The sequence below is a fragment of the Saccoglossus kowalevskii genome, chromosome 9, assembly GCF_978046115.1.
Source record: "Saccoglossus kowalevskii chromosome 9, keSacKowa6.1, whole genome shotgun sequence".
NCBI classification, from domain to species: domain Eukaryota; kingdom Metazoa; phylum Hemichordata; class Enteropneusta; family Harrimaniidae; genus Saccoglossus; species Saccoglossus kowalevskii.
In genome coordinates, this window is record NC_140649.1 from 2,823,344 (window position 1) to 2,849,714 (window position 26,371).

The 26,371-nt window shown below is 36.9% G+C and overlaps 1 protein-coding gene across 1 annotated transcript in view; it reads left to right on the forward strand.

The window, feature by feature from the left end:
- The window catches only part of LOC102809967 (phospholipid-transporting ATPase ABCA1-like), a 104,169-nt gene that overhangs the window by 55,136 nt on the left and 22,662 nt on the right, over nt 1–26,371 (forward strand). Inside the window, exons 29-45 of the mRNA XM_085503538.1 lie at nt 259–373; nt 936–1,150; nt 1,459–1,633; nt 3,427–3,606; nt 4,485–4,643; nt 5,215–5,378; nt 7,977–8,209; nt 8,979–9,369; nt 9,679–9,750; nt 14,807–14,976; nt 17,314–17,491; nt 17,845–17,960; nt 18,399–18,546; nt 18,706–18,829; nt 21,709–21,838; nt 22,013–22,139; nt 22,373–22,444. Coding sequence (XP_085359664.1) covers nt 259–373; nt 936–1,150; nt 1,459–1,633; nt 3,427–3,606; nt 4,485–4,643; nt 5,215–5,378; nt 7,977–8,209; nt 8,979–9,369; nt 9,679–9,750; nt 14,807–14,976; nt 17,314–17,491; nt 17,845–17,960; nt 18,399–18,546; nt 18,706–18,829; nt 21,709–21,838; nt 22,013–22,139; nt 22,373–22,444 — 2,769 coding nt within the window. The remainder of the gene's footprint in view (nt 1–258; nt 374–935; nt 1,151–1,458; nt 1,634–3,426; nt 3,607–4,484; nt 4,644–5,214; nt 5,379–7,976; nt 8,210–8,978; nt 9,370–9,678; nt 9,751–14,806; nt 14,977–17,313; nt 17,492–17,844; nt 17,961–18,398; nt 18,547–18,705; nt 18,830–21,708; nt 21,839–22,012; nt 22,140–22,372; nt 22,445–26,371) is intronic.

The window sequence follows — 26,371 nt, forward strand, 5'->3', positions numbered from 1 at the left end:
TGATTTTGTTTACGACATTTGATATAAATAGAGTGGGCATTTGATTGACAATCGCGTCACCCAATCAGCGCTACATCTATTTTATGAACGGCGCACTCAGTTCAGATAGCAGTCAGACTGGAGTGTTGTTTGTGTAGCATTATTCTACCGGGCGGGGAACATTACAACCTCCAGCGCCTGGGGTAGACTTTGCTGATCATAGTAGCAATTGGCAGTGATGGTAAAAGGCCTAATACTACAATTGAATTCGTTTTACAGGATATAACAGACACTGGTTCTGATGAAGGCCTTGGCTCAGAGAGTAGTAGTCGATCAGACAGCACATCAACCACTCCTCTGTCATTGCCAAGATTGGTGGATGCAACCAATGCAGGTATGTAAAATTTATATTTATTAAATATTTATAACCTACTTATGTTTCTGCCATTCACTGTAACAAGTTCTGTTGCCCAAATAAGGCCAATAAATTAGTGTTTTATAACACACTAAATCTTAATCATGCTATACTGAAGTGTCAAAAAGTCTCGGGAATAACAGCAATTGTTTAAAGTGAAAGGACCAACCATAATAATAACCATAACCATAATGCTATAAGCAGCTGATAGTCATTTACATCTTTTAATACAAATCATTTTAATCACTATACTTGCAATGAATTTTTACTGGCTATATCGTACATTGAAATAATACATTGTTCTAATGTTGGTCCCCATGGCTGTTTAACCCTATGAAATTCATATTTCTCTGTAATATTCTATTTTAAGATTTTTCTGTGTATCCCATTTTTCATGTCTTGTGTGATGCATTTTTCTCATACTACAGTTTGCACTGTACATTTGTACTGGGTACTTTTTGTACCACTTATAACTGGGTTTTGTTAACTTTTCAATAACCTATTTTTATTGAGTTAAAATGTTTAAGTATTATTTATTCAGTGAGCTATTGTGATGAAGGTCTGGTCACCAGATTTATCCAGAGTCACATACCAGGAGCAGAGATTGCTGAGACCAACGGCACTGAGTTGACATATCTGTTACCATCTGCAGCTACCAGATCAGGTGGTTTTGAAAGACTCTTCAATGAGCTAGACAAAAACATGGACAAGCTGTGTATATCCAGCTATGGTATATCAGACACTACACTAGAAGAGGTTAGTCACACACTACATACTAATCAACATTTGTAACACACTTGCTGATTGGATGATTCATATCATGTGTTGCATGTAGTAAGTAGCCAATCAGATCACCTGACCAAACATACAAAATTTTGCACCATACTTTGGCAGGAAATAAGGCATTCAAATGGGATAGCCTGATAGATGCTACACTGGAACTGTACTGTATGCATTTAGTTTATACATTGTTTGCCATAAATAAAAAAACATTCATCCCAAAAATTGACCACAAGTTGCCCACAAAATGAAATGTGATAAATGTGATAAATTCCATCCTGTAGATATTTTTGAAAGTGGCAGATGATGACCCAGATAAATCACTGAATGATGAAATGACTGACACAGGGCGTATACCTGGACCATTTTTAGGAATTGGAAGTCTACGAAGAAAACAGTTAAATACACAATCAAAACAATCAGAATCAGATAAGCGCAAACTACTGAGCGATGCTGAACGTAAGTTAAAAGAATTTTGCAAGTGGTTGTGTGTGTGTGTGTGTGTGTGTGCGTGAGGAAACTTGTCAAATACATATTAGATTAAAATTAAACAAATTTGAGGCAGTCTTGGCTAATGCATATTCCTTAGCAATGCCAGCCATTTATATCATTGATTAAATAATACTAATTATATTTGTTGCACTAAGCAACTGTTCAGACCTTTTCCATAGTTGACTTAGGTTTTGGGTTCCGTCCACCTATCCATCATCATTTATCGGGCCTGCTTATTTTTGATAACAATAACCGTTTTGATCCAACCCTTTCAATCTTGGATATTTAATTAATCAATTTGGAATCTCAGCCAAGTTTGATTTTGGAATATGCATATTGTTCAAGAAATTGGTAAAATTTCACTTAAAAAATGTCTTCTGTTTGTGGTTACAATAATTCAGGCAATGTTAATCTGAAATGTTAAACTTGTTCAATTTTGGTTGAATGGCATGTATTTAATTTCATGATAAATTTGACAGATCGTGTGTTTTTCATGTGTTCATTATGGGTGATTGTCCATCGTCATTCATCCATCTATTGTCTGCCTTTTGTCCGACTTCTTCTTCTTGAAAACTACCAGTTCAATTGCTTTGATACTTAGTATGTAGGTACCTTGAATGGATGGTATCTTTAATTCTCTATTTTAGGTGAATATTTTCTTCATTTTAAGTACAAAATGCTATTTTTGACTTTGAAAACTACCAGCTCAGTTGATTTGATGCTTGGTATTATCTTATGGGTGTGCATTGCTCGACTTAGGTACCACAATGTTCTTGTGGGACAGTGGGGCTATTTCAACCACCAAGTCGTTTCGTTTCTTATATGGACGCATATTTCTGGGAATAAACCCTAATTTTGAAGCCAACAGGCAAAATTTTCAGTTTTTACTCAAAAATTTTGCTATATTTTTGTCCCAATCTTCTGAAGGATAGTACAGACTATAAATGGGACTATTTTCATGGTGAATTTGTGATGAATATTGGGAACAGCATGGTGGTGTTTAGAACTGTTTTTCAGACTCTGCTGATTTTTGTCTAACACTAAATTATTGATGTAATATACAATTTCTTGTTAACTGACAAATATTCCCCGATAATGATCTCATTGACATCAACTTGCCATTTATTAATTTCATCAAGGGAATGGATTGGACTGATTTATATTTCAAAATTTTATTTATTGTTTTAAATTCTTATCATAGTTTGTATTGACTGCTTTCCTTGACTTGGCATGAGTGAGTACTGTAATGTCTGGCCGTCATTAAAGTGATTGCATTATTTGGTACATGTATGATTCTACTGCTATAATCATGATTTTGATCACATGATATACTTCATCCAATAGCAAGGCAAACATGCATAAGTTTTTGATCACATGGTGTACTTCATCCAATAGCAAGACAAACATGCATAAGTTATTGATCACATGGTGTACTTCATCCAATAGCAAGACAAATATACACGAGTTATTGATCACATGGTGTACTTTGTCCAATAGCTAGACAAATATACATGAGTTATTGATCACATGGTGTACTTCATCAAATAGCAAGACAAACATGCATGCTTGAGTTATTGATCACATGGTGTACTTCATCCAATAGCAAGACAAATATACATGAGTTATTGATCACATGGTGTACTTTATCCAATAGCTAGACAAATATACATGAGTTATTGATCACATGGTGTACTTCATCCAATCATTGCTGCATTGCATTGCATTTCTTGTATGTGTGTATCTATTTGTATTTGTTGTAGTGGGTCAGCATGAAAATGTCATATCAAGCACCACAAATGTCACTGCAGCAGGAGACTCTACTGTGTTCCCGCCTCAATCAGCATCACTGGAACCATCTGACTCATCATTTGGTCCAGCATCCTCCGCAAATCCCGCTACACAAATCCTGGACATGTCAATAAAAGCCAAAGCTTGCAGGGGTACATAGTTTTCTTTTCCATCAAATCTCATTCTCAATGCATATATTTTGTTCTCTGTTTTGTGTAGAGAGAATGGTTAAAAATTAAAAAGTACATTACTATGTTATGCCTAGCAACTATATCAATAGTTAATAAATTCTAATATAGATATATGGATTAAATTTTTAAGATTTATTATATTGTCTTTCAAAATAAGTCTTTCATCTCTACTGTCACTACTTGTAAAAGAACTGTTTTTGATTAGCCTATGATTAAAATAATTATTCGAAAAGATTTTATAAGTTGGATTATTAGGGTGAATTATTAGTTGTGAATTCAAGAGAGAATAGAATGTACTCAAAGCTTGAAATGGGATATTAGTAATGTTAAAAGATGATGGTATAAACTTATGTGCAGTATAATTATATTGTGTTCTTAAGTTCAAAGAAAACTATTGAAATATTGTAAATTTTGTTATCAAAATTTGGTGGGCTAAAATGTGGCAGGAAAATATGATTATGGAGAGGAGGAAATGACAGAGAGGAGGGAGTGACAGAGAGGAGGGAGTGACAGTAGATCTATAAAATGTAAATTCTGTATTGAACATTTCAGTTCAGGTATAAACAATAGGGGTCTTGGTATCAAACAAATTACATTTTCTCCAAACTTGTCATTGTCATCGTTTCCATGGAAATGAGCTTTGCTACCTCATTTTTACCATATCTAAAAAATCATTTTGAATTGTGTATAATTCATTCTTTATTTTACAGGAGATTGGGTATTAAAAGTGTTCAACATTTTTTTTTGCTTTATAGTTTATTTTTATGAATTTAGTTTTGTTTCACATCACACTAAATGTCATATTAATGTTGTATTCATTACATTTATTGTCAATATAGCAATGGATGTCATTACTCGCCCATTAAAACCTTCTGGTGATTCATCAGTTGTACTTGTGAAATACGACAAGAATAATCCGGAACCCTCATCTCCAAGTGAAGGCAGTGGTTATGTGGAGTTTCCGAAATCATTAAATCACCACATGGATAACACGCAGGGTAGAGTTTTCATTTTATGTTGATTTCACAGTTTTTTCTCCCAGCAATTGTTGCCTTATTATGCGCTGACATTGGAAGTCTCATTTTCATAAATTTATTACTTCTGTCACAAGTTGTAATTATTTATTCATGAGTTAATCGGAAGTCATCTGAAAGTTCTGCTTTGAAATCGAGAACACAACAAAACTAACTTTGGTACTCCAAGGGCTATAGAGGGCAGTCATCAGAACAGATTGTTCTTTTTTGGTGGTTCGTTATTTTAAATGCCACTTTTCATTCAAAGCCTAGAATTACAAAATTTTAATGAGGACATGTAGGAAATCGTGTCTATTTGGTCAAAAATAACAAGTTATAGAAAATGATATGAAAGTCTAATGATGTTGCATCAACATTTTCTGGGGAAATATTTGAGAATTTCAGCAAAACATTGGTTTGACCCTTTTGACTTTCAGACATCATCAACAAATTTGGCCTTCAGAGGCTTATATTTCATTCATTAGGCATCCCATTTTGTATTGAATCTCTGTGATAATAACCATTTGAATGATAAATGTGTGTATCTCTATAACAGATGCTGAATCTGACACTGAATCCTGCTTTGAAGACTGTGGTGATTTGAAGTCAATGGGAAGTTACCAAATCACTGGTGCCAGAAAGATTGTTCGACAGTTTGAGGCACTTTTCATCAAAAGATTTCACGGCTCAAGAAGAAATCTCAAAGCATTCATTGCACAGGTAAATTTACCATAAAATGTTTTTATTACAAATTACTTAACTGTTGGAGAATTTAGGGATTGACCTTTGTGTGACCTAATGTTCATTGTCCCCACCTGCCTGACATGCCTGGGCTGATCGCCTTCAATCATATACATATATCATACACATATCTACAATGTATGTGTTTAATTAATGATCGCATTCAGAATGACAACTATTTTAAGTCTCTGTTCGACCCTTGTGCATTCGTCCGTGCGTGCATGTGTCCGGAGCTGTCTCCAAGAAATGTCTGGACCAATCATAATCAAACTTCACTCGTACATAGAACATGATATTATACATAAGCACATCAATTTGTTTCACAATCTGATTCAAGATGGCCGAATGGTGGCCATTTTGTGCTAAAAAAACATCAAAATCAAGCATTTCTCGGCTGTTTACAGATGAATTTTGTTCAAACTTGGTATATACATTAGACATTATGAGACCTTGATGCAAATAATTTTGTTTTTCAGATAAGATTCAAAATGGCTGACTATCGTCCATTTTGTTTTAATGAATGTGGTTCTCGTGCCATATCTCTGACTTGCTTTGACTGATTATTTTCAAATTTTAAATAGTCATCATACTTTATGTTATAGATATACAGATATATTGGTTTGACTATCCTATTCAAAATGGCCAAATGGTGGCCATTTTTGTGCTAAAAAAAAAATCATCAAATATCTAGTATTGCTGGATGGATTTTGTTCAAACTTGGTACATTACAGGTTCCTGATGCACGTCATTTTATTTTTCATATCAGATTCAAAATGGCTAACTGGCGGCCATTTTGTTTTAATGAATGGGCTTCTAGAGCCATATCACTGACATGCTTTCTCTGATTATGTTCAAATTTTAAATATTCGTTACACATCATGTTATAGATATATACTGTACTTCCCCGAGTATAAGTCCCTCCCTGAGTATAAGCCCACCCTCTGTTTTTAGACATTTAACAAGTTGAAGGCATCTCCGAGTATAGGCCCAGGGTTTTTTTACTGGGCATCGACATTTATTAAAATATGCAAGTAAAAAGTGTATTTCATTGCATAATAATCAGGATTGGTACGGTAGTTAGGTTCCTGCTTTTACGAGAAAACACGCATTAATTTCAGAGTGCATGGCCGGCGTACGTACGTAATTAATCCATATTCCTTTTGAACATCGTTTTACTTTTCCGAATAATCCTGTCCATTGAGACCTTCGTGAATGGGATGTGAACGAGCAAACTATTCTTTGACATGACTTGATAGCGACCGTGAAACGTTTAAATACTTCCTCCACCCTCAGTTTACTTTTCAAATCAACAGCTTTAGGGAAAAAAATCACAGCTTTTTGTCGAAATTTTATCTCATTTTAACATCGGAGTAATTCACTTCCGCATTGCGTTGAAAAAATTACTATGTAAATAATCGGGAAACTTTGTCTGTACGACACAGCATTTTGATTGGTTAACGAATGACATGACCTGTTAGGTCAAAGGAAGTTGTTCAGGTCAAATCATGATGAAAAACACCATGGCGAAAATATCTTTGTATCGAGAGTTTGCAAGTGCTCAAAAACATTCCACAACGAAGATAATGATAAAGATCTTGCCTTCGACAGTTTTCCTACAGACCCTACCCATTTTTTCACCATAAATTCAGACGGTATGTAAACCATACTGTAATAAAATGTTTGTATTTTTATGAACATATTTGTTTCTTTATTGTAAAAAGTGTTGTGGCAATTAAAAAGACGTAATATTTCTCCGAGACCTGCGCCGTGAACAAAAAATGTAATTTGGATGATTTTTCATTTTCAGTGTTACAATTTTAAACCCCCCAAAAAATGATCTTTTCTGAGGTGGTCCTCGAGTATAAGCCCAGCCACTAATTTTCCCGATTTTACATGTTCAAGCCCCTGGGCTTATACTCGGGGAAGTATGGTACATGTATTCAAAATGGCTGATTTTGTTTTAATCAATGCTGTTCCAGAGCAATAATGCTCAATATGGACAAGTACTCATTTGACGATCAGATACAAATGTCAATCATTTTAATGTTAAACAATCATCATAATCATATTCCTGACATGATTATATTCCAGCTATATTACTATAAACAAAACTATATATCTTAAATTCGATAACTAATGGCGACTGTGCCATGCATGGCTTGTTGTGTTCGAAGTTTATCAAAATCTAGCAATATTTTTGCCATTCTGGAACTACCCGGTAAATCTCAGTACATACACTTGACACAATGTGATTCATTTTGTTTTCCAGATCAAATTCAATATGACCTCTTAGTGGCCATTTTGTTTTAACTTTAACCTGGTTAAGTCAATGTAAATGAGTTTAATGAATTCTGTTACAGCAATATCTCTTACATGCCTTGAATGATCATGTTCAAACTTAATGTGTACTTCATACATCATGTGACACTTGTGCACAAGTTTGACATTGAAATCCAAGCTGACTGAATGGTAGCCAAAATAAAAATCATAATGTCATACATATTAACATGCATTTGTTTTTTACTATATAACAACAGGTAATTATTTATTACTTTAAATAACTTGATATATTTGCAGGTATTGGTGCCAGTGTTCTTTGTGCTTCTGATGTTAGCTTGTTCGTTACTGGTTCCTCCAATTCAGGAAGAACCTGCTCTACAGATAATGCCATGGATATACACTGACCGACAACTACAGACGTTTTATAGCCAAGATGCCCCGAATAGTGAACAGTCACTGAATTTGGAACAGAATTTACATTATACGCCAGGAATTGGTACCAGATGCATGGTGCCAGAACCCACCATTTTGTAAGTTGATAGCATTGGTTTTAAAGTAATTACTGGATATGTATGGGTATCTCAAAACACCAGATGCAAATCTACCAGCAAATCAAATAACAAAATTGTTTTATGACTAGAGATGAAATATTTTGCTACCAAGTTAATTTCTTTCATTTCATTATGTGAGTGAAACATTTCTGCCACATACTATATTAGAACATGAAGAGCATATAGTGGCATAATTGTTGTGTGTGTATACCAGTCAGTGTTGTAGGACATATTCTCTCTATAGGGACACTGTGTAGGATAATTATTTTATCTTTTAAACATATGAAGATTAAATAGTGAATGCTGCATAGTGAATATTATTATTATTATACATCTGACATTGAAAACGAAAGAAATGTCCATCCATAAATCGCCATACAGATGTGTTTGAATGTCTTTCTTATTTGGAAAATGCTCAACACTTCCCTTTGTATTTATTGAATGCAAAAGAGTGATAAATTATGCAACGGAAATGAAATCTTGTCACTGAACACCAAAGTTTGCATAGCACAAAATTTATTATACAAGCACTGGTATAATAATAAGATTATCACAAGAATACCACAAAGTATACACTCAGGCAGTACAAGTACACATCTATATTCGCTATGCGCCTCTCACTATGATCACTGTACTGCCTGAGCGCATACTTTGTACTAATGTCATATCAGCCTTCAGGACAGACACAAATAGCTTAGAACATAGTTCTCTTTGAAGGACACAGTTACATATTGTTTCTGATTTTCAGGGATTTACCCTGTATGAAAAAGGAAGCCACTGATTGGATGTTCACAGATGTTTCTCAGTCGGTACAAGACTACATTCAGAAGTTTAATCTCAGCAATGACATGCCATCGCCACCGTGTAGCTGTGATATTGGTACTCAGGTCTGTGAAGCTGAAGCTGGTGGTCCCAAACCCACATACAGGGTGACTCAGACCACGGAAATCATGAATAACTTGACACAGCGGAACATTACAGATTATTTGATGAAAACATACAATGATTACATTCAGGAAAGGTTTGGTGGATTGAGTTTTATTGATGTCAATAGTTTGGCAGTTAATCAAGATATTCTTCAAAATGCCATGAATAATGTCACTGAGATGGTTAATAGAAACATGACAGAAAACTTGCCGGTGAGTTTTTGTTTTTAGTTGTTTATTTGTAAGAGGCATAATGTGATAATAACACATCAAAATACAATGGTGCCTGTCTGTTTCGATTAATGTTAGGTTATAAGACAGCCAGTTGGACAGTTAGCACATCATTTTATAAAACTCCATGGTTACATGTTGTGAATCACCATGGTTACATGTTGTGAATCACCATGGTTACATGATGTGAATCACCATGGTTACATGATGTGAATCACCATGGTTACATGATGTGAATCACCATGGTTACATGATTTGAATCACCAAAGTTACATTTTTGTTTTCATACAGGAGATTGATCCTTCTTTAATTCAAAAATTATATGAAGTTGTGTCGAGTATGGCAACATTGGACAATGGCAAGGTTAGTATCCCTAACTAAAGGTTTATCTGTGAAAAAATTTAAAAGAAGCTAATTTCAACTGATTTTGGTAGGTATGGGTATGGACAACTACCAAAAAAAAAGGAGAGATAAGGGTTGGGGAAACTTTTTTATCGGGGGTCAAAGTTCATTGACCTTTGCCCAAATAGCTATGATTCTTTTATTAGTCATATTTCATCACCAGAATATGGCATATAGATAACATTGGTGTCGAAATGTGTAGAATTAAAAAAGGAAGAAGACTTAAAATAGAAGTCAACTTTTTTGATCAAATTTTAACCTCTAAAAATGAGGTCAAATGTCAAAAAAGTTAATTTTTCCACATAAAATGGCATATGATTGATATTTCAACAACATAATATGGTATATAGATGATATTGATGTTAAAATGTGCAGAATTAAAAAGGGAATAAAATAATAAATAAAAATAAAATAAAAAGAATATAAAAAAAACAACTTTGGACTGAGTCTTGACCTTAGAAAATGAGGTCAAAGGTCAAAACTACTCATTCTATCGTGAACATGCTATATTCGTGATTTTTTTTTGATTTTTTAAAAATAACCAACAATCCCCAAAATATTTAAGATGTTAATTTTCTACTTATTGAGGCGGTAGGGGTTATTATTTATCACAATGGTAGGACCTAAGTTACAACATGTTGTAAATTGATGATCATACATGGTGTCAAAACGCACAGAATGAATGGGTCAAACTCTATTTGACAATGACTTTTATACCAAGTCTTGACCACCAAATACAAGGTCAAAATGATGCTGATAATAACTTGAAACTTACAGTAACTTACAGTAACACAAAATAAATGAATGATTATAGTGCTTCCTCTTCATCGCTGTCAATTAGTTCTTCTGCATCTGTGCTATCTGTTTCATTGTCGCAATGTCCACAGCACACTCCACATGCAGATACACATGACATGCCAGCTTTCATGCAGCTGCATCTCATGGTTTGACATTGCCTTTCGCCATCCTTGCAGCTGCAGCAGATTCCTTTGAGAAGGTTGTCTGGCGCAATACCACCAGAGATCATCTTTGGTTTGAGTTTTCTGTTGGAATCTAATTCCCATCCTCTTCCTTTGGGTTCAAGAATAGAGGTGTTCAGATGCTTCCATATCACAACTTGAAGATGAACGCGCAGGGAATGTTGAGCGGTTGCATTTTCCATTGGTGGTAGATGGTCAGGATCGATCTTTCCCTTGGCTGCTTGCTTCTTGAACTTAAGATAGCGAGACTTTTCGAGAGGAGTATCCCCACAGCCATATGTGATCTGCATTGCTTTTAATCCGGCTGTTCGAATTTTGGAGACGGGTGAAGTGCTACTTGTGAATGTTGTGATGACACTGGCAGGGAATTTGCATTTGTAGAGAGCACATTTGGTATGTCCATGAATGCATGAAACAGTGTCGTTTCCAGACCAGCCATACTTGAAGAGGAACTCCTCACGGTCACCGATGTCTATGGTAGAGATGTCGTAAAGACCACCAAAGTCTGCTTGAAGATACAAGTTAGTACAGTCGATAGGTCTATGATAGCAGAGCAAAATCAAAATATCAGTGTCGTGGGCGACAACAACAACTGGGGAATTAACACCTACGACCAAATCCATTGCAGATCTAACAATCAGTCTGTCACCATCATCCTTTGCTTGGCGTACAGTGATATGCTGTCTTGCCATCTCTGTAGATAACATCATGATTAAGGCTCCTTTGTTCTTCTCATTTGCCAGGCATACCTCTCTATTACATGACACAGTCAGGTCCGGTGTGACACTCAAGTCCGGAGAAACCTTCTTTCCAGCGATCTGGGGTATATGCTCATGGTCTTAAATTGATGATTCCTCCCCGTAGCCATCAAACACGACAGTAGCATTCTTGAATTTGTTGTCAACATACCTGACATAAGAATGAACTATAGTCTTGACAGTTGCTCCGCTGGCCCATTTTACGTGATGAAGAAGCCATCCTCCATCAACCACATGCACCTTGCTGTTCATGTCTACGTCGAGTTTTGTAGCTTTCTCATTTAGCATCTTGCCAAATTCTAGTTTTTTGGGTTTCCTCATCATGCGGTCCATTGTGAAGAGAGATGTTGGGACAGGGGTCAACTCAAATTTGAATATGTCTTCTATACCTTCATTCCTCTCTGCCATGATGATCAATCTATTGAAGAGTAGTGTCTTCTCGATGTATATTTTCTTGTCCCCTACCTTTACTTTCTTCTGGAGGTCAGCTAGATTTTTGCATTTCTTCGATGTCTTCATGATTGTAACAGGTGACTCATCATCAAGATCCTTCTGCATTTCATATCCTATTCTCACTGCATCATCACAATTGACAACTGACTTGTCGATGGTTATTATCCCATTAGACAGTGAAGCAATGATGTTGACATCATTTACCTGAAATGAAAAATCCCTTTAGATGATAAGAAAATATTTCAAAAATTTTTACTCAAATGTGGACTGTGGAATGATTTATCTGACACTATAAGTAGATGATACAGATCTATACTAACCTCTATGAATGGGTTGTGAGCTGAAAACCACACAGATATCATCTTGACGCACTGGCTGTCTTTTTCTAGACGCTTTGCTCCAATGTCTTTGTGAGTCCTCTTACTCCGTTTACTACCAATCAGATCTTCCATCAGGTCGCTTAGAAGCTTCAGATGTGAAAATGTTTTCGTTGCGCATTCTTCCACGTGTCAAACCTCCATTTGACTTGGCTTTCCTCATAAGTGTTTCTTCAATTGTCTGGTCAGAAAATTGTCCTGAAAATTGTTCAATGCTGTAACGTGTTGTATGATTACCCTCCATGAATGATTCATACACCTGCCAATAACACAAATAGTCAGATCTTTAGAATGATAACAAGCAACAATTAATGAAAAAAGACGGATAATGATTTTACTTGCAAAACGATTGATTGAAGTTACTAACCTCAGGATAATCTTCTGGAAGTCTGAGCATCTCTTGTAGGTACATGCGTCCAAATTTGGCGTACTGACCATGTCCAGCGGTGGCAAATATACCAATCATCTTAGAAACAGCATTTAGATGTCCGTGCCAATCGTGGAGTCTTTCTGCTAAGATGAAATCTTGTGCTGTTCTTACAAGTTTGTGGTACAAAACCCATAGCTTTGCCGTTCTTGATGTTTTGTGCAAGTCTTTGAGTGTCTCATCAAGACTTTCTTTGTCACTTCCTCCCATCATGTGTTTGACCAGCGCGGCATCTGTCAAGAAGTGTGCTCTCAGTGCCTTTGAGTATGCTGCACCTTTCAGGATGTACTTGACAGTGGTAGGTCCATAGATGACTTCCATGGCTTCTACCAAACCACTGCCATCCATGATGTAGCCGATGCAGCCAAGGTAACTCTTAAGGAAATGAAATCCTCCAAGCCTCACAACAACTGCCAACTTTTGCTCCTTAACAATTTGAGATGCCTTAATGAATAGAGGCAAATCAAATGTTATTATTGCTGGAGATTTGTACGTTCCCTTGATAGCTCTCGTGATGGTAGTGTATACTGTCTGCATGTCATTAGGATTCGCATTGATGATTGGCAGAAACTCGATTGAGGATTTCAGTGCTAGTCCATTGTAGGTCTGATGCATGAAAGCCATGAAGTTGGGATGAACGGTTCTTCCCTCTATCCATCCATTGTACCAGTCTATGACCGAATCATCTGTTGGGATGGATTTCTCTGGTACTTTGTGTTGAAGGTCTTCATACTTCATGAGTTTCATCTCCAGTAGGGCGTTTGTTCGTTGTGGCACATAATTATGCAGGCCTTCAATATTTGACAGAGTTTCACTTTTAACGATTGGCTTTCTCTGTAACTTCCGATTCTCATCAACTTCAAGTTGATTTGAGTTTTCTGGAGTCGTTACTTTGATCTGCCCCATAGCGTGAAAACCCAGCTGGCCATCCAATGTGATCAGATCAGTTTTATACCAAGACCATACTAGGTCATATACATACCATGTGTGTTGATGAGGTATGATTAATAAGTATGGCCGAGTGTTTTAGACTGGCTCAATAACATAAGACCTCCTCTACAAATGGCAATTTAGAAACCCTTTTCCTTTTTGTCCTCATTTTTGGAGGTCAAAATTTGATGCAAAGAGTTTTTTTTTATTTAAGTCTTCTTTCATTTTTAATTCTGCGCATTTTGACACCAATTTTACCTATATACCGTATTCTGATGATAAAATATGATTCATACAAAAATCATAGCTATTTTGGCAAAAGTCAATGACCTTTGACCTCCGATAAAAAAATTTCCCCAGCCCCTATCTCCCCTTCTTTTTTTTTTTGGTAGTTGTCCAGACCCATACCTTATAAAATCAGTTGAAATTAGCTTCTTTTAAATTTTTTCACAGATTGGCTCAATATATGGCTAATTTAGGGTTACTAGGTAAGATAATGTAATATATATTATTATATATCTGTCATCGTAACGCCATAACTTACAGCATGCAGTAATTATATAGTATTCTCATCCTACCATATAAGGAAATGCAAATTCCAAATATAGAATGATTACGCACGTAATTGTACTCTAATAATAAAAACAAATATGGCTGCCACCAGGGTTTGACCGGACTCCACACACAGAAGTGCACTGTTTCTGTACTACAAATATATATATATATATCAATCAAATACATTAGGAAATGGTTTGTTTTTGTTTTCCCATAGCACAGAAGCATTTATTTCATTTGTACACTTTAGACTCATCATCTTCACCAAAAATATGCTCATCATCGTAAATGCAGAGCAGAGCAGAGCGGAGCAGAGCAGAGCTGTCTGTTGTCCGTTCATCAATAATTACATTTCCATCTTCTTCTTGAAAACTATCACCTCAATTCCTTTGATACTTAGTATGTAGCTACCCCAGTCAGATTTGTTTATTTTGTGACTATATCTTCAATTCTCTGCACTGATGAAATAATGGCGCTATTTTAACAGGTATCTTGTAAAATACAAAAAATAATGATATTGTTTGTTTTTGAACACAGGTATGGTGGGACAACACAGGATGGCATGCATTACCAATTTACATTAATATATTCAGTAATATGTTATTAAGATCTAACATAGCAGTCAATGAAGATCCTGCTGAGTATGGTATAACATTGTATAATCATCCAATGAACAGAACACAAGACCAAATGGATTATATTCTCTAGTATGTATTAACACTAATCTGAAATTTTATTTGTAGCATGTGTGTACCTATAAGTTGGTAAAATTGTAAGGCTTGGACCCCTGTGACGTTGTTTACACTTTAACCCTTATCTGGTCAGGTCAATGTAAAAGTTCATGGGGGCTGGCTGTCACCATCGTTAACTATATTTTTGTTGAGATATTAACCAAAGTATACTCTATGCAAAATTATACTGTCTTGTTAATATTGTTCACAATATATAATTCATAAAACTCACATAACCCCTCAATATCATCATCATTTGGTAGAAAATTAGCATTAAGTAAACTGACCTCATGTACATGTTGATTCATTATTTTAGATTCAATTTAGTTGTCTGGGTAAGCGCTCAGGGTCCTGAACATAGAAAATTGCCAAAAAAATAGGGATGGGCATATGCCTGGACACCCCCTGCAAAAAAACTAAAATTAGCAAAAAACGATCGAACTGCTGCAGGAAATAGAATGGCAAATGAAAAAATGCAACAAAAATAAATGAACAATATGCAACATTAGAAGTGTAACAACAAATATTTATTGCTTATAATGTGACAAATAAAGCAGAAATAATGAAAATCAAACACGCCCAATATGTGTGAATTCAAAATGAACTAAAATGTCACAGGTTAAATTGCATAGAATTATTTCCAGTTTTGACAATTACTGGATCAACAGTCAAACATGAACAATAATAATTTTTGAATTTACACAGCAAAAATTACGAAAGTTCACAGTTGTTTGAAAAAACCTCACAGATCTCCATTTGCATGTTCAATGCCATCATCGTCAAAGTCAAAACCCTCATAGTCCAAGTCAACGTCACTGTCACCATCCTACAAAATCCCTACAACTTCGTCCTGAAGTTCGTCAATGTTGTCACACACTACTGTAAAACATGCCTTTTTCACGACCATGTCTTTTTAGCGAGAAAACTGATTCACTAATTCAAGATGACGCTAATGACTTTATTATAAATTCAAAATGTCTGTCAAACAACGTCTTTTTTCTCTACACACTCTTTGTAAACAACACAAAATAAAATGTCTTGACATGATAGATACACTTTATTGAAAAGTAAATTAACACAAAAAAATAAACGTATTTATTGTGGTCATTATTTCAATGAAAATAAATAAATGAAGTGATGATATATTATTATGGAAATTAGTACATGTAATACTTAGTATTTTTGAGTCCCAATATAAATAGATGTAACGCAGCAAAGATGCCCACTTTTTCAAATCCCTGTTGAATCAGTTTGTTATCATTGTGAACAGAATCAAATTAAACTTTACAGTTTTTCTTTGTTTTTATGGAGATGATAACTGCGCATTTGTTTTGGCGCGTGACTGAAAAGTATTGTGAAAACAGGAAATCAGCAATGAGATTCGTTAAATCAACATTCGATATTACGTCATTTTACCACAATTTGCTAAAATTGTATGTCCCTTTTCCAACATGTTTTACAGTATTTGCACATTAAATCTGTCAGCATGGCTAATCACAATAAAAAAACAAAAAAATGGTGTCGCGTGCAAACAGCTCTATCATCTTTGACCTTTAAGCATCAGCTTTACTGATTGGCTAAGAATGACATGACTACTAGACTTAGTGTTTCATCATAGAGGTCAAGTCATTGGCATGACATTGCAAAATTGCTGGCCCTAGTTATGTATTCGCAAGCTGCTACCAAATATTTTACAATGCTAAAACAATGTGCTTTCAATCACCTCCCCCGCCAAAGCCGAACGAGTGCGACACTTGCTTCGCGGCTCTCGATACTGTAAGATTTGCTTGAATAGTTTTTAAGGAAACACAAATGGCCCTTTTCAGAGCCATGATGTATTTGATTCTGGTGAAAAATCTTGAAACATAAATGTAAATTACATAAACAGCAGGCCCTGAAGGAGAACACGAACTTACCTATTTAGCTACCACAGCTATTTCGTGTTCACTCCTCGTTTGACTTTTTTTTTTCAAGACATTTATCAGACTGCAACTGTTAATACAACGAACAAAAAATAGGAAAAGACCCCCTGGGCGTATTCCTGGACATGATCTCAATTTCTTTATTGTATCAAAATTGGTGGGTGGGTGTTTGCCCGGGCATATAGGTGCTTACCCGGACAACTACGGTAGATCATAAATCAAAGAACACACAGAAAAGAAAATCTCAAAACACTTGTGAGCCTGAAAGTTCACACTATTTGCCTGGTATGCATTGCAACATAATTAATGTATTTGTATTGTATAACTGGTATGTTTAATTTTAAATTCCAAATCTATTAAATTATATTGACTAATATTTTTATTTTTCTAGTCTCTATGCCTCAGTAGACCTCGGTATCGCCATCTTTACTGTATTTGCATTGGCGTTTGTACCAGCCAGTTTTGTGGTGTATCTCATACAGGATAAATCAAGCAATGCTAAACATTTACAATTTGTTAGTGGTTTGAACCCTACAATTTATTGGATTACTCATTTTATATGGGATTTGGTGAGTATATAGATTCTGATATGCAACACATTGATACATGACATTATACTTTGGGTTAAATAATTTATATATTCAATCTTAAATAATATCTTTATTTGGGCTATACACCATTGAATACATCAAATACTAACATACTGCATGTAAACTACATTTGTATACATTTTGTACTGTCACATTATACAGACATTAGTTTAAATCAATCCTAACTTTGATGACATTCATCTTTGATTGTCGAACACTACAAAATGTATGCCTTAAAGTTGACCTTGATATAAAAAAGAATTGTTTAAATACGTAGTGTGGAATTCCACACTTGCCTGCTCCTAACTCTATTGTATTGTGTTTTGTTTCAGTGCAATTATTGTATCACAGCATTTCTTGTGATTGTCATATTTGTTGCGTTCCAAAAAGATTCCTACGTTGGTGGAGAAAATCTGCCATGTTTAGTGGCACTTCTGTTGCTATATGGGTAAGGGTGATTGATAGATAGTGATGTTGTTTCTGCTACAGTATATTTACATCAAAGTGGCAAACACTTATGCTGAGAAAAGAAATTTTTGTTGTATACCATTGCTAAATAGGACTGTTATGTGGCCATAATTAATCTTTTCACCACCAGTTCTCTCGTTTTACCTTTCTCGCCCAAATTATTCTGTTTTTTTTTCTTATATTCTTCAATATTCATGGAAATGAACTCTAATTTTGGAGCCAACAAACAAAATTGAGTCAATTTTCAGTTTTTACTAAAAAAAAATTGGCTATTTTTATACCAAACTTCTGAAGGATAGTGCAAACATGACTATTTTGTGAATTTGTGATGGAAAGAGGGAACTGGTGGTGAAAAGGTTAAAAAAAAAGCAAAAACATGTTAGTTGTGAAATTGATAAGAATTTTGTTTCCTCCACAGTTGGGCAATAACACCATTGATGTATCCTGCGTCCTATATGTTTTCTGTACCGAGTACAGCATACGTCTTCTTGGCATGTTGTAATATCATTATTGGAATGGTGGCAACAATTGCTACATTCATTCTTGACTACATGGATGATGAGGAGGTAGGTCACCATGGTAACAACATTGATGAAGATTCCATTTCAAATATATTACTAGAAAAGCTTTAACTTTTATTTGGATTTACTTTCACTATAATCTTGAGAACCTTCACTATGTTTTAAATTCACAGTAATTGAAATCTGTCTCTTTCATTTTTTCAGGACTTGATCAAAATTAACAATGTGTTGAAGAAAGTTTTTTTGATCTTTCCACATTTCTGTTTGGGTCGTGGTCTGCTTGACATGGCCACCAATCAGTTGTATGCAGATGCGTTTGCTCAATTCGGTAAGACAAAATATATTAATTTATAATTGTCTGCATTAGTGACATGTGTAAGCAAAGCCTTATATTGTGGAATTGCATTGATTCAAGCCAGGTATCAAGTATAATAATTGATACAAAAAGGATTCTATACTCATTTCTGTGTGGTACATCATTCACTAATTTAGTTGAAACACAAGGCATCCTGACGGATGAAATGTGTTATTTAGGACTTTCATACAACAGAAAGTGAACCAAACTAAAATTATCCAATATGCCATCATACTGTTTTGAACTCCTGTGTGCAAAGCACAAAATGGGAGTCTTTGTGGTTACTGTGTGTGTGTGTGTGTGTGTTTGTATGTATGTATACATACATGTATGTCTGTTCACATGATATCTCAAGAACCACTTGTTTGATTTCAAGGGAACTGGATTCATACATGTAGATGATCTGGGGCAATATACACATGCCTTATTTTTTTTTTATTGAAATCAGTGCATATTAATGTGTAATTTGCATAATGATTTTGAACATTTCCACTCATATCTCAATAACCAATCATTGCATTCTGTGACAATTTGTACACGTTCTAGGATGAATTTTGTGCATACTAATTACCTAATTTGCAAACCAGACTACAAACCACAGATGTACAATTAATATATAAATGGCTATACTCATATTAATTATTGTAACAAAATTCCGTTGGGGAGCAAGGAGAAACTCTGCAAAAAAGCAATCCCCCAAACACCCCTTCAGTTATTGTACCTTGTGTTACTGAGGGTTAAACAGTAGCACGAATTCTACTTTAGTGAATATGAGCGACGTCTGGAAAAGGTAGCGTAAGGTAGCATTGCCAAATAAATTAAAGGTAATTTAGCTTCACATATTCACAAGGTCCGGCTTCAGTTATCATAAATTGAAGGCTTATTTCCTAATGAATGGCTGGTACACTGGGTCATGAAAATGGGAGATCATACCAGAAGGGCGAAGGGGTCAACTCGGGTCAGTTCCTATTTCGATAAAATATACTCAGACAAAGGAAATATAAAGTTAAAATGGTTTAATAATACAACACGAAAATAGAGAGAACAAATACAGAAAATTGGTATGGTCAGATGCTAATTAATTAAGTTCCAGAAATACATCAAATATTGACAATATCTGCGGTTGGTGTTTTTACAAGGATTAAGTTCAGTCTTTTACAAAAGTGTACAGAGCGTACTTGGACTCAAACCTACATTCGAGCTATTGAATCAAGTCTGGATTTTTAATGAGGTATTGCTATTTTTAGACGCAGAGTCTCGTGATGACACTGGACAGTACTGCGTGCTACTCAGTTTCCCATAGCCTAGGTTGCTATGCCAACTGAATTCCACTGTAAATCAATACATGGACTTGGACACTATCACTTTACAAGTATCTGTAAACCCGCCAACTAACAATGAGAGTATTTGGTTTCACCACAGGCACGATGATAAACCAATTAAGATACTCTTGTTTAGCTATCACCACTAATCCCTTGATTAACTCTAGTTATAATTTCACGGCCGATTGAAACATTATATAACCTTTAAGAGCCGAAACAAATCAATTAATGAACCACAACTAATAATAAGCCAAATTTTAGGTCCGGAATTAATAATTTTACTAGGTTTTCTACTTTATAATGAAGTGCCTCTCTGTGAATTCTAGCGATCTCACAAACCATTTAACAACTGTTATCGCGATTGTGTTGTCATTTCCGGTTTCCAGGGAGGCTTTTTCCCGGGTTCTGGTCACTGAGAGAAGACAAAGATCCTGTCTCAAATTCGAAAGTCTATTCAAAGAGTTATTGCTTACCTGAAAACTATGAAAATCAGTACTGAGTCAGGTTTCTCCGTGTTCCCACATCAAACATACTGTAAGCTCTCGCTGGAAAACGGTGAACTTAGCAGGCAAAACTTGAACTTGGACAGTCTTCTCCCAGTCCGTAGTCAGAGACAAGTTTACAGTGAAAAACAGGCCTTTTTATACAAAATACGGCATAGCAAGAATTTCTCAGATTCTACGGAATTATTTGGAATTTGTACTCTCATTGGCCAATTTCTCTAAATATCCTTTTTAGGTAGAATTTAGGAATCTTGTTATTGTCCAAAGCGGGCTATGTTTACATCCATATTTAGTATTACTGCTATTTGGGAGATACCTGAAGATGATATTTTACCTGTAATAAATACGCTTCACTACTTGGATGCTATTAAATTTCTCAATTGGAGGTCATAAACAAGTGTATCTATTTCAAGAGGCCTCTTCGGACGTTTTCAAATATGGAAAATATTTTAGGGATCGAATATCATCAGCCACCTGGTTGCTGGACTTGAAACAATATACTCGTGGACTGTAAAGTATCAGTTGTCATCCCAGCACTTCGGATGTATCTACTTGTGGATCTGTCTTCACGTGTCTTCAAGATTCTATTACAAGAGTTGATATACGATCCGAGCAAGACATGAAAAAGGGAGGGGGTGTACAATGTACTAGGCGGCTATTTTATTACATTATTACAATCAAATTGATTAGTTCTTGTTCATTTAACATGTAAGAAAACCTCTGTGTGTGTATGTGTGTGTGTGCATGTGTATGTATGTGTGTGCATGTGTGTGCATGTGTACATCTCCACCTGTATCTCAGACATGCCTGGACCGATGATATTCAAACTTCATAAATACATCATGCATCTTAGAATAAATATTCACGATCAAATTCAGGATGGCCGAATGGTGGCAATTTTTGTGCTACAAATTTCTGCTAATTCAAAACCAGATCTCGGTCAGGTATGGACAGTTTTTATTCAAACATCAGATATATTGTACATCATTTTGTTCTTTCTAAAAATGTCTTTGATAATTTATTGCAGGTGAGGATATATTTACTAGTCCATTTGATTGGAGTATCTGTGGAAAGAATCTCTTATGTTTAGGAATTGAAGGTTTTGTCTTCTTTGGCATAGTGCTTTTGATACAGTATGGATCATTATTTCACTGTGGGTAAGTATGTACATCACATGTTGGAACTGAGAGTAATGAATATTGTACACTGCATATGGTGTTACATCCTGATAAAACTGATTGAAATCTGATTCACTTACATTTCATGATGTCAAACTTTTCACTTGTTTGATTCAGCTGACAAAGTATTAAAGCAAACAAATTTGTTTGTAGGTCTTGTTTTGAAACTGCTAAATGCAAAGAAAACATTGAGGAAGATGAAGATGTGTATCAAGAAAGACAACGAGTGCTGAGCAGTGAGTCTAATGAAGATTTATTGAAATTACACAACTTGACAAAGGTAAAGTGAAAATTTCAGTGAAAAAATATAAATTAACTGTATAATGAGTGTACGAATAATATGAACAAAATGTTTTTATCAGCGCTTGTTTTCTGTATTCAAATTGAATGTTACAGTTAGTTATAAAATAAAAAAAAGTCCATAAAAACAAGAGTAACCTAAAAACATATAAAAGAAACTGTTTGTAATGTTGGATACTAATGTGGGATAATTAATGTATGTTTACATTATAGGTTTATAGATCTCATTCTGGCAAGAAGAATATAGCAGTGGATAGGATATGTGTTGGTATCCCAGCAGGACAGGTGGGTACTGGGTAGGATATGTGTTGGTATCCCAGCAGGACAGGTGGGTACTGGGTAGGATATGTGTTGGTATCCCAGCAGGACAGGTGGGTACTGGGTAGGATATGTGTTGGTATACAAGTAGGACAGGTGGGTACTGGGTAGGATATGTGTTGGTATCCCAGCAGGACAGGTGGGTACTGGGTAGGATATGTGTTGGTATCCCAGCAGGACAGGTGGGTACCAGATAGGATATGTGTGGGTATCCCAGCAGAATAAGTGGGTACCAGATAGGATACGTGTGGGTATCCCAGCAGAACAAGTGGGTACTGAGTAGGATATGTGTTGGTAGGACAAGTGAATACTAGATAGGATACATGTGGGCAGAACAGGTGGGTACGAGATAGGATATGTGTGGGTAGGACAGGTGAATACGAGATAGGATACATGTGGGCAGAACAGGTGGGTACTAGATAGGATATGTGTGGGTAGGACAGGTGGGTACCAGATAGGATATGTGTGGGTAGGATAGGTGAATACTAGATAGGATACATGTGGGCAGAACAGGTGGGTACTAGATAGGATATGTGTGGGTAGGACAGGTGGATGCTACCAGTAGATAGGATACATGTGGGCAGAACAGGTGGGTACTAGATAGGATATGTGTGGGTATCACAGGTGGGTACCAGATAGGATATGTGTTGGTAGGACAGGTGAATACTAGATAGGATACATGTGGGCAGAACAGGTGGGTACTAGATAGGATATGTGTGGGTAGGACAGGTGGGTACTAGATAGGATATGTGTGGGTAGGATAGGTGAATACTAGATAGGATACATGTGGGTAGGACAGGTGGGTACTAGATAGGATACATGTGGGTAGGACAGGTGGGTACTAGATAGGATATGTGTGGGTAGGACAGGTGGATACTAGATAGGATACATGTTGGCAGAACAGGTAGGTACTAGATAGGATACATGTGGGTAGGACAGGTGGATACTAGATCGGATACATGTGGGTAGGACAGGTGAATACTAAATAGGATACATGTGGGTAGGACAGGTTAATACTAGATAAGATACATGTGGGGAGGACAGGTGGATACTAGATAGGATACGTGTGGGTAGGACAGGTGGATACTAGATAGGATACGTGTGGGTATCCCAGCAGAATAAGTGGGTACCAGATAGGATATGTGTGGGTATCCCAGCAGAACAAGTGGGTACTGGGTAGGATATGTGTTGGTAGGACAGGTGGGTACGAGATAGGATACATGTGGGCAGAACAGGTGGGTACGAGATAGGATATGTGTGGGTAGGACAGGTGAATACTAGATAGGATACATGTGGGCAGAACAGGTGGGTACTAGATAGGATATGTGTGGGTAGGACAGGTGGGTACCAGATAGGATATGTGTGGGTAGGATAGGTGAATACTAGATAGGATACATGTGGGCAGAACAGGTGGGTACTAGATAGGATATGTGTGGGTAGGACAGGTGGATACTACCAGTAGATAGAATACATGTGGGCAGAACAGGTGGGTACTAGATAGGATATGTGTGGGTATCACAGGTGGGTACCAGATAGGATATGTGTTGGTAGGACAGGTGAATACTAGATAGGATACATGTGGGCAGAACAGGTGGGTACTAGATAGGATATGTGTGGGTAGGACAGGTGGGTACTAGATAGGATATGTGTGGGTAGGATAGGTGAATACTAGATAGGATACATGTGGGTAGGACAGGTGGGTACTAGATAGGATATGTGTGGGTAGGACAGGTAGATACTAGATAGGATACATGTGGGCAGAACAGGTGGGTACTAGATAGGATATGTGTGGGTATCACAGGTGGGTACCAGATAGGATATGTGTTGGTAGGACAGGTGAATACTAGATAGGATACATGTGGGCAGAACAGGTGGGTACTAGATAGGATATGTGTGGGTAGGACAGATGGGTACTAGATAGGATATGTGTGGGTAGGATAGGTGAATACTAGATAGGATACATGTGGGTAGGACAGGTGGATACTAGATCGGATACATGTGGGTAGGACAGGTGAATACTAAATAGGATACATGTGGGTAGGACAGGTTAATACTAGATAAGATACATGTGGGGAGGACAGGTGGATACTAGATAGGATACGTGTGGGTAGGACAGGTGGATACTAGATAGGATACGTGTGGGTATCCCAGCAGAATAAGTGGGTACCAGATAGGATACGTGTGGGTATCCCAGCAGAACAAGTGGGTACTGGGTAGGATATGTGTTGGTAGGACAGGTGAATACTAGATAGGATACATGTGGGCAGAACAGGTGGGTACGAGATAGGATATGTGTGGGTAGGACAGGTGAATACTAGATAGGATACATGTGGGCAGAACAGGTGGGTACTAGATAGGATATGTGTGGGTAGGACAGGTGGGTACCAGATAGGATATGTGTTGGTAGGATAGGTGAATACTAGATAGGATACATGTGGGTAGGACAGGTGAATACTAGATAGGATATGTGTGGGTAGGACAGGTGGGTACCAGATAGGATATGTGTGGGTAGGACAGGTGGATACTAGATAGGATACATGTGGGTAGGACAGGTGGGTACCAGATAGGATATGTGTGGGTAGGACAGGTGGGTACCAGATAGAATATGTATGGGTAGGATAGGTGAATACTAGATAGAATACATGTGGGCAGAACAGGTGGGTACTAGATAGGATATGTGTGGGTATCACAGGTGGGTACCAGATAGGATATGTGTTGGTAGGACAGGTGAATACTAGATAGGATACATGTGGGCAGAACAGGTGGGTACTAGATAGGATATGTGTGGGTAGGACAGGTGGGTACTAGATAGGATATGTGTGGGTAGGATAGGTGAATACTAGATAGGATACATGTGGGTAGGACAGGTGGGTACTAGATAGGATATGTGTGGGTAGGACAGGTGGATACTAGATAGGATACATGTGGGCAGAACAGGTGGGTACTAGATAGGATATGTGTGGGTATCACAGGTGGGTACCAGATAGGATATGTGTTGGTAGGACAGGTGAATACTAGATAGGATACATGTGGGCAGAACAGGTGGGTACTAGATAGGATATGTGTGGGTAGGACAGGTGGGTACTAGATAGGATATGTGTGGGTAGGATAGGTGAATACTAGATAGGATACATGTGGGTAGGACAGATGGATACTAGATCGGATACATGTGGGTAGGACAGGTGAATACTAAATAGGATACATGTGGGTAGGACAGGTTAATACTAGATAAGATACATGTGGGGAGGACAGGTGGATACTAGATAGGATACGTGTGGGTAGGACAGGTGGATACTAGATAGGATACGTGTGGGTATCCCAGCAGAATAAGTGGGTACCAGATAGGATATGTGTGGGTATCCCAGCAGAACAAGTGGGTACTGGGTAGGATATGTGTTGGTAGGACAGGTGGGTACGAGATAGGATACATGTGGGCAGAACAGGTGGGTACGAGATAGGATATGTGTGGGTAGGACAGGTGAATACTAGATAGGATACATGTGGGCAGAACAGGTGGGTACTAGATAGGATATGTGTGGGTAGGACAGGTGGGTACCAGATAGGATATGTGTGGGTAGGATAGGTGAATACTAGATAGGATACATGTGGGCAGAACAGGTGGGTACTAGATAGGATATGTGTGGGTAGGACAGGTGGATACTACCAGTAGATAGAATACATGTGGGCAGAACAGGTGGGTACTAGATAGGATATGTGTGGGTATCACAGGTGGGTACCAGATAGGATATGTGTTGGTAGGACAGGTGAATACTAGATAGGATACATGTGGGCAGAACAGGTGGGTACTAGATAGGATATGTGTGGGTAGGACAGGTGGGTACTAGATAGGATATGTGTGGGTAGGATAGGTGAATACTAGATAGGATACATGTG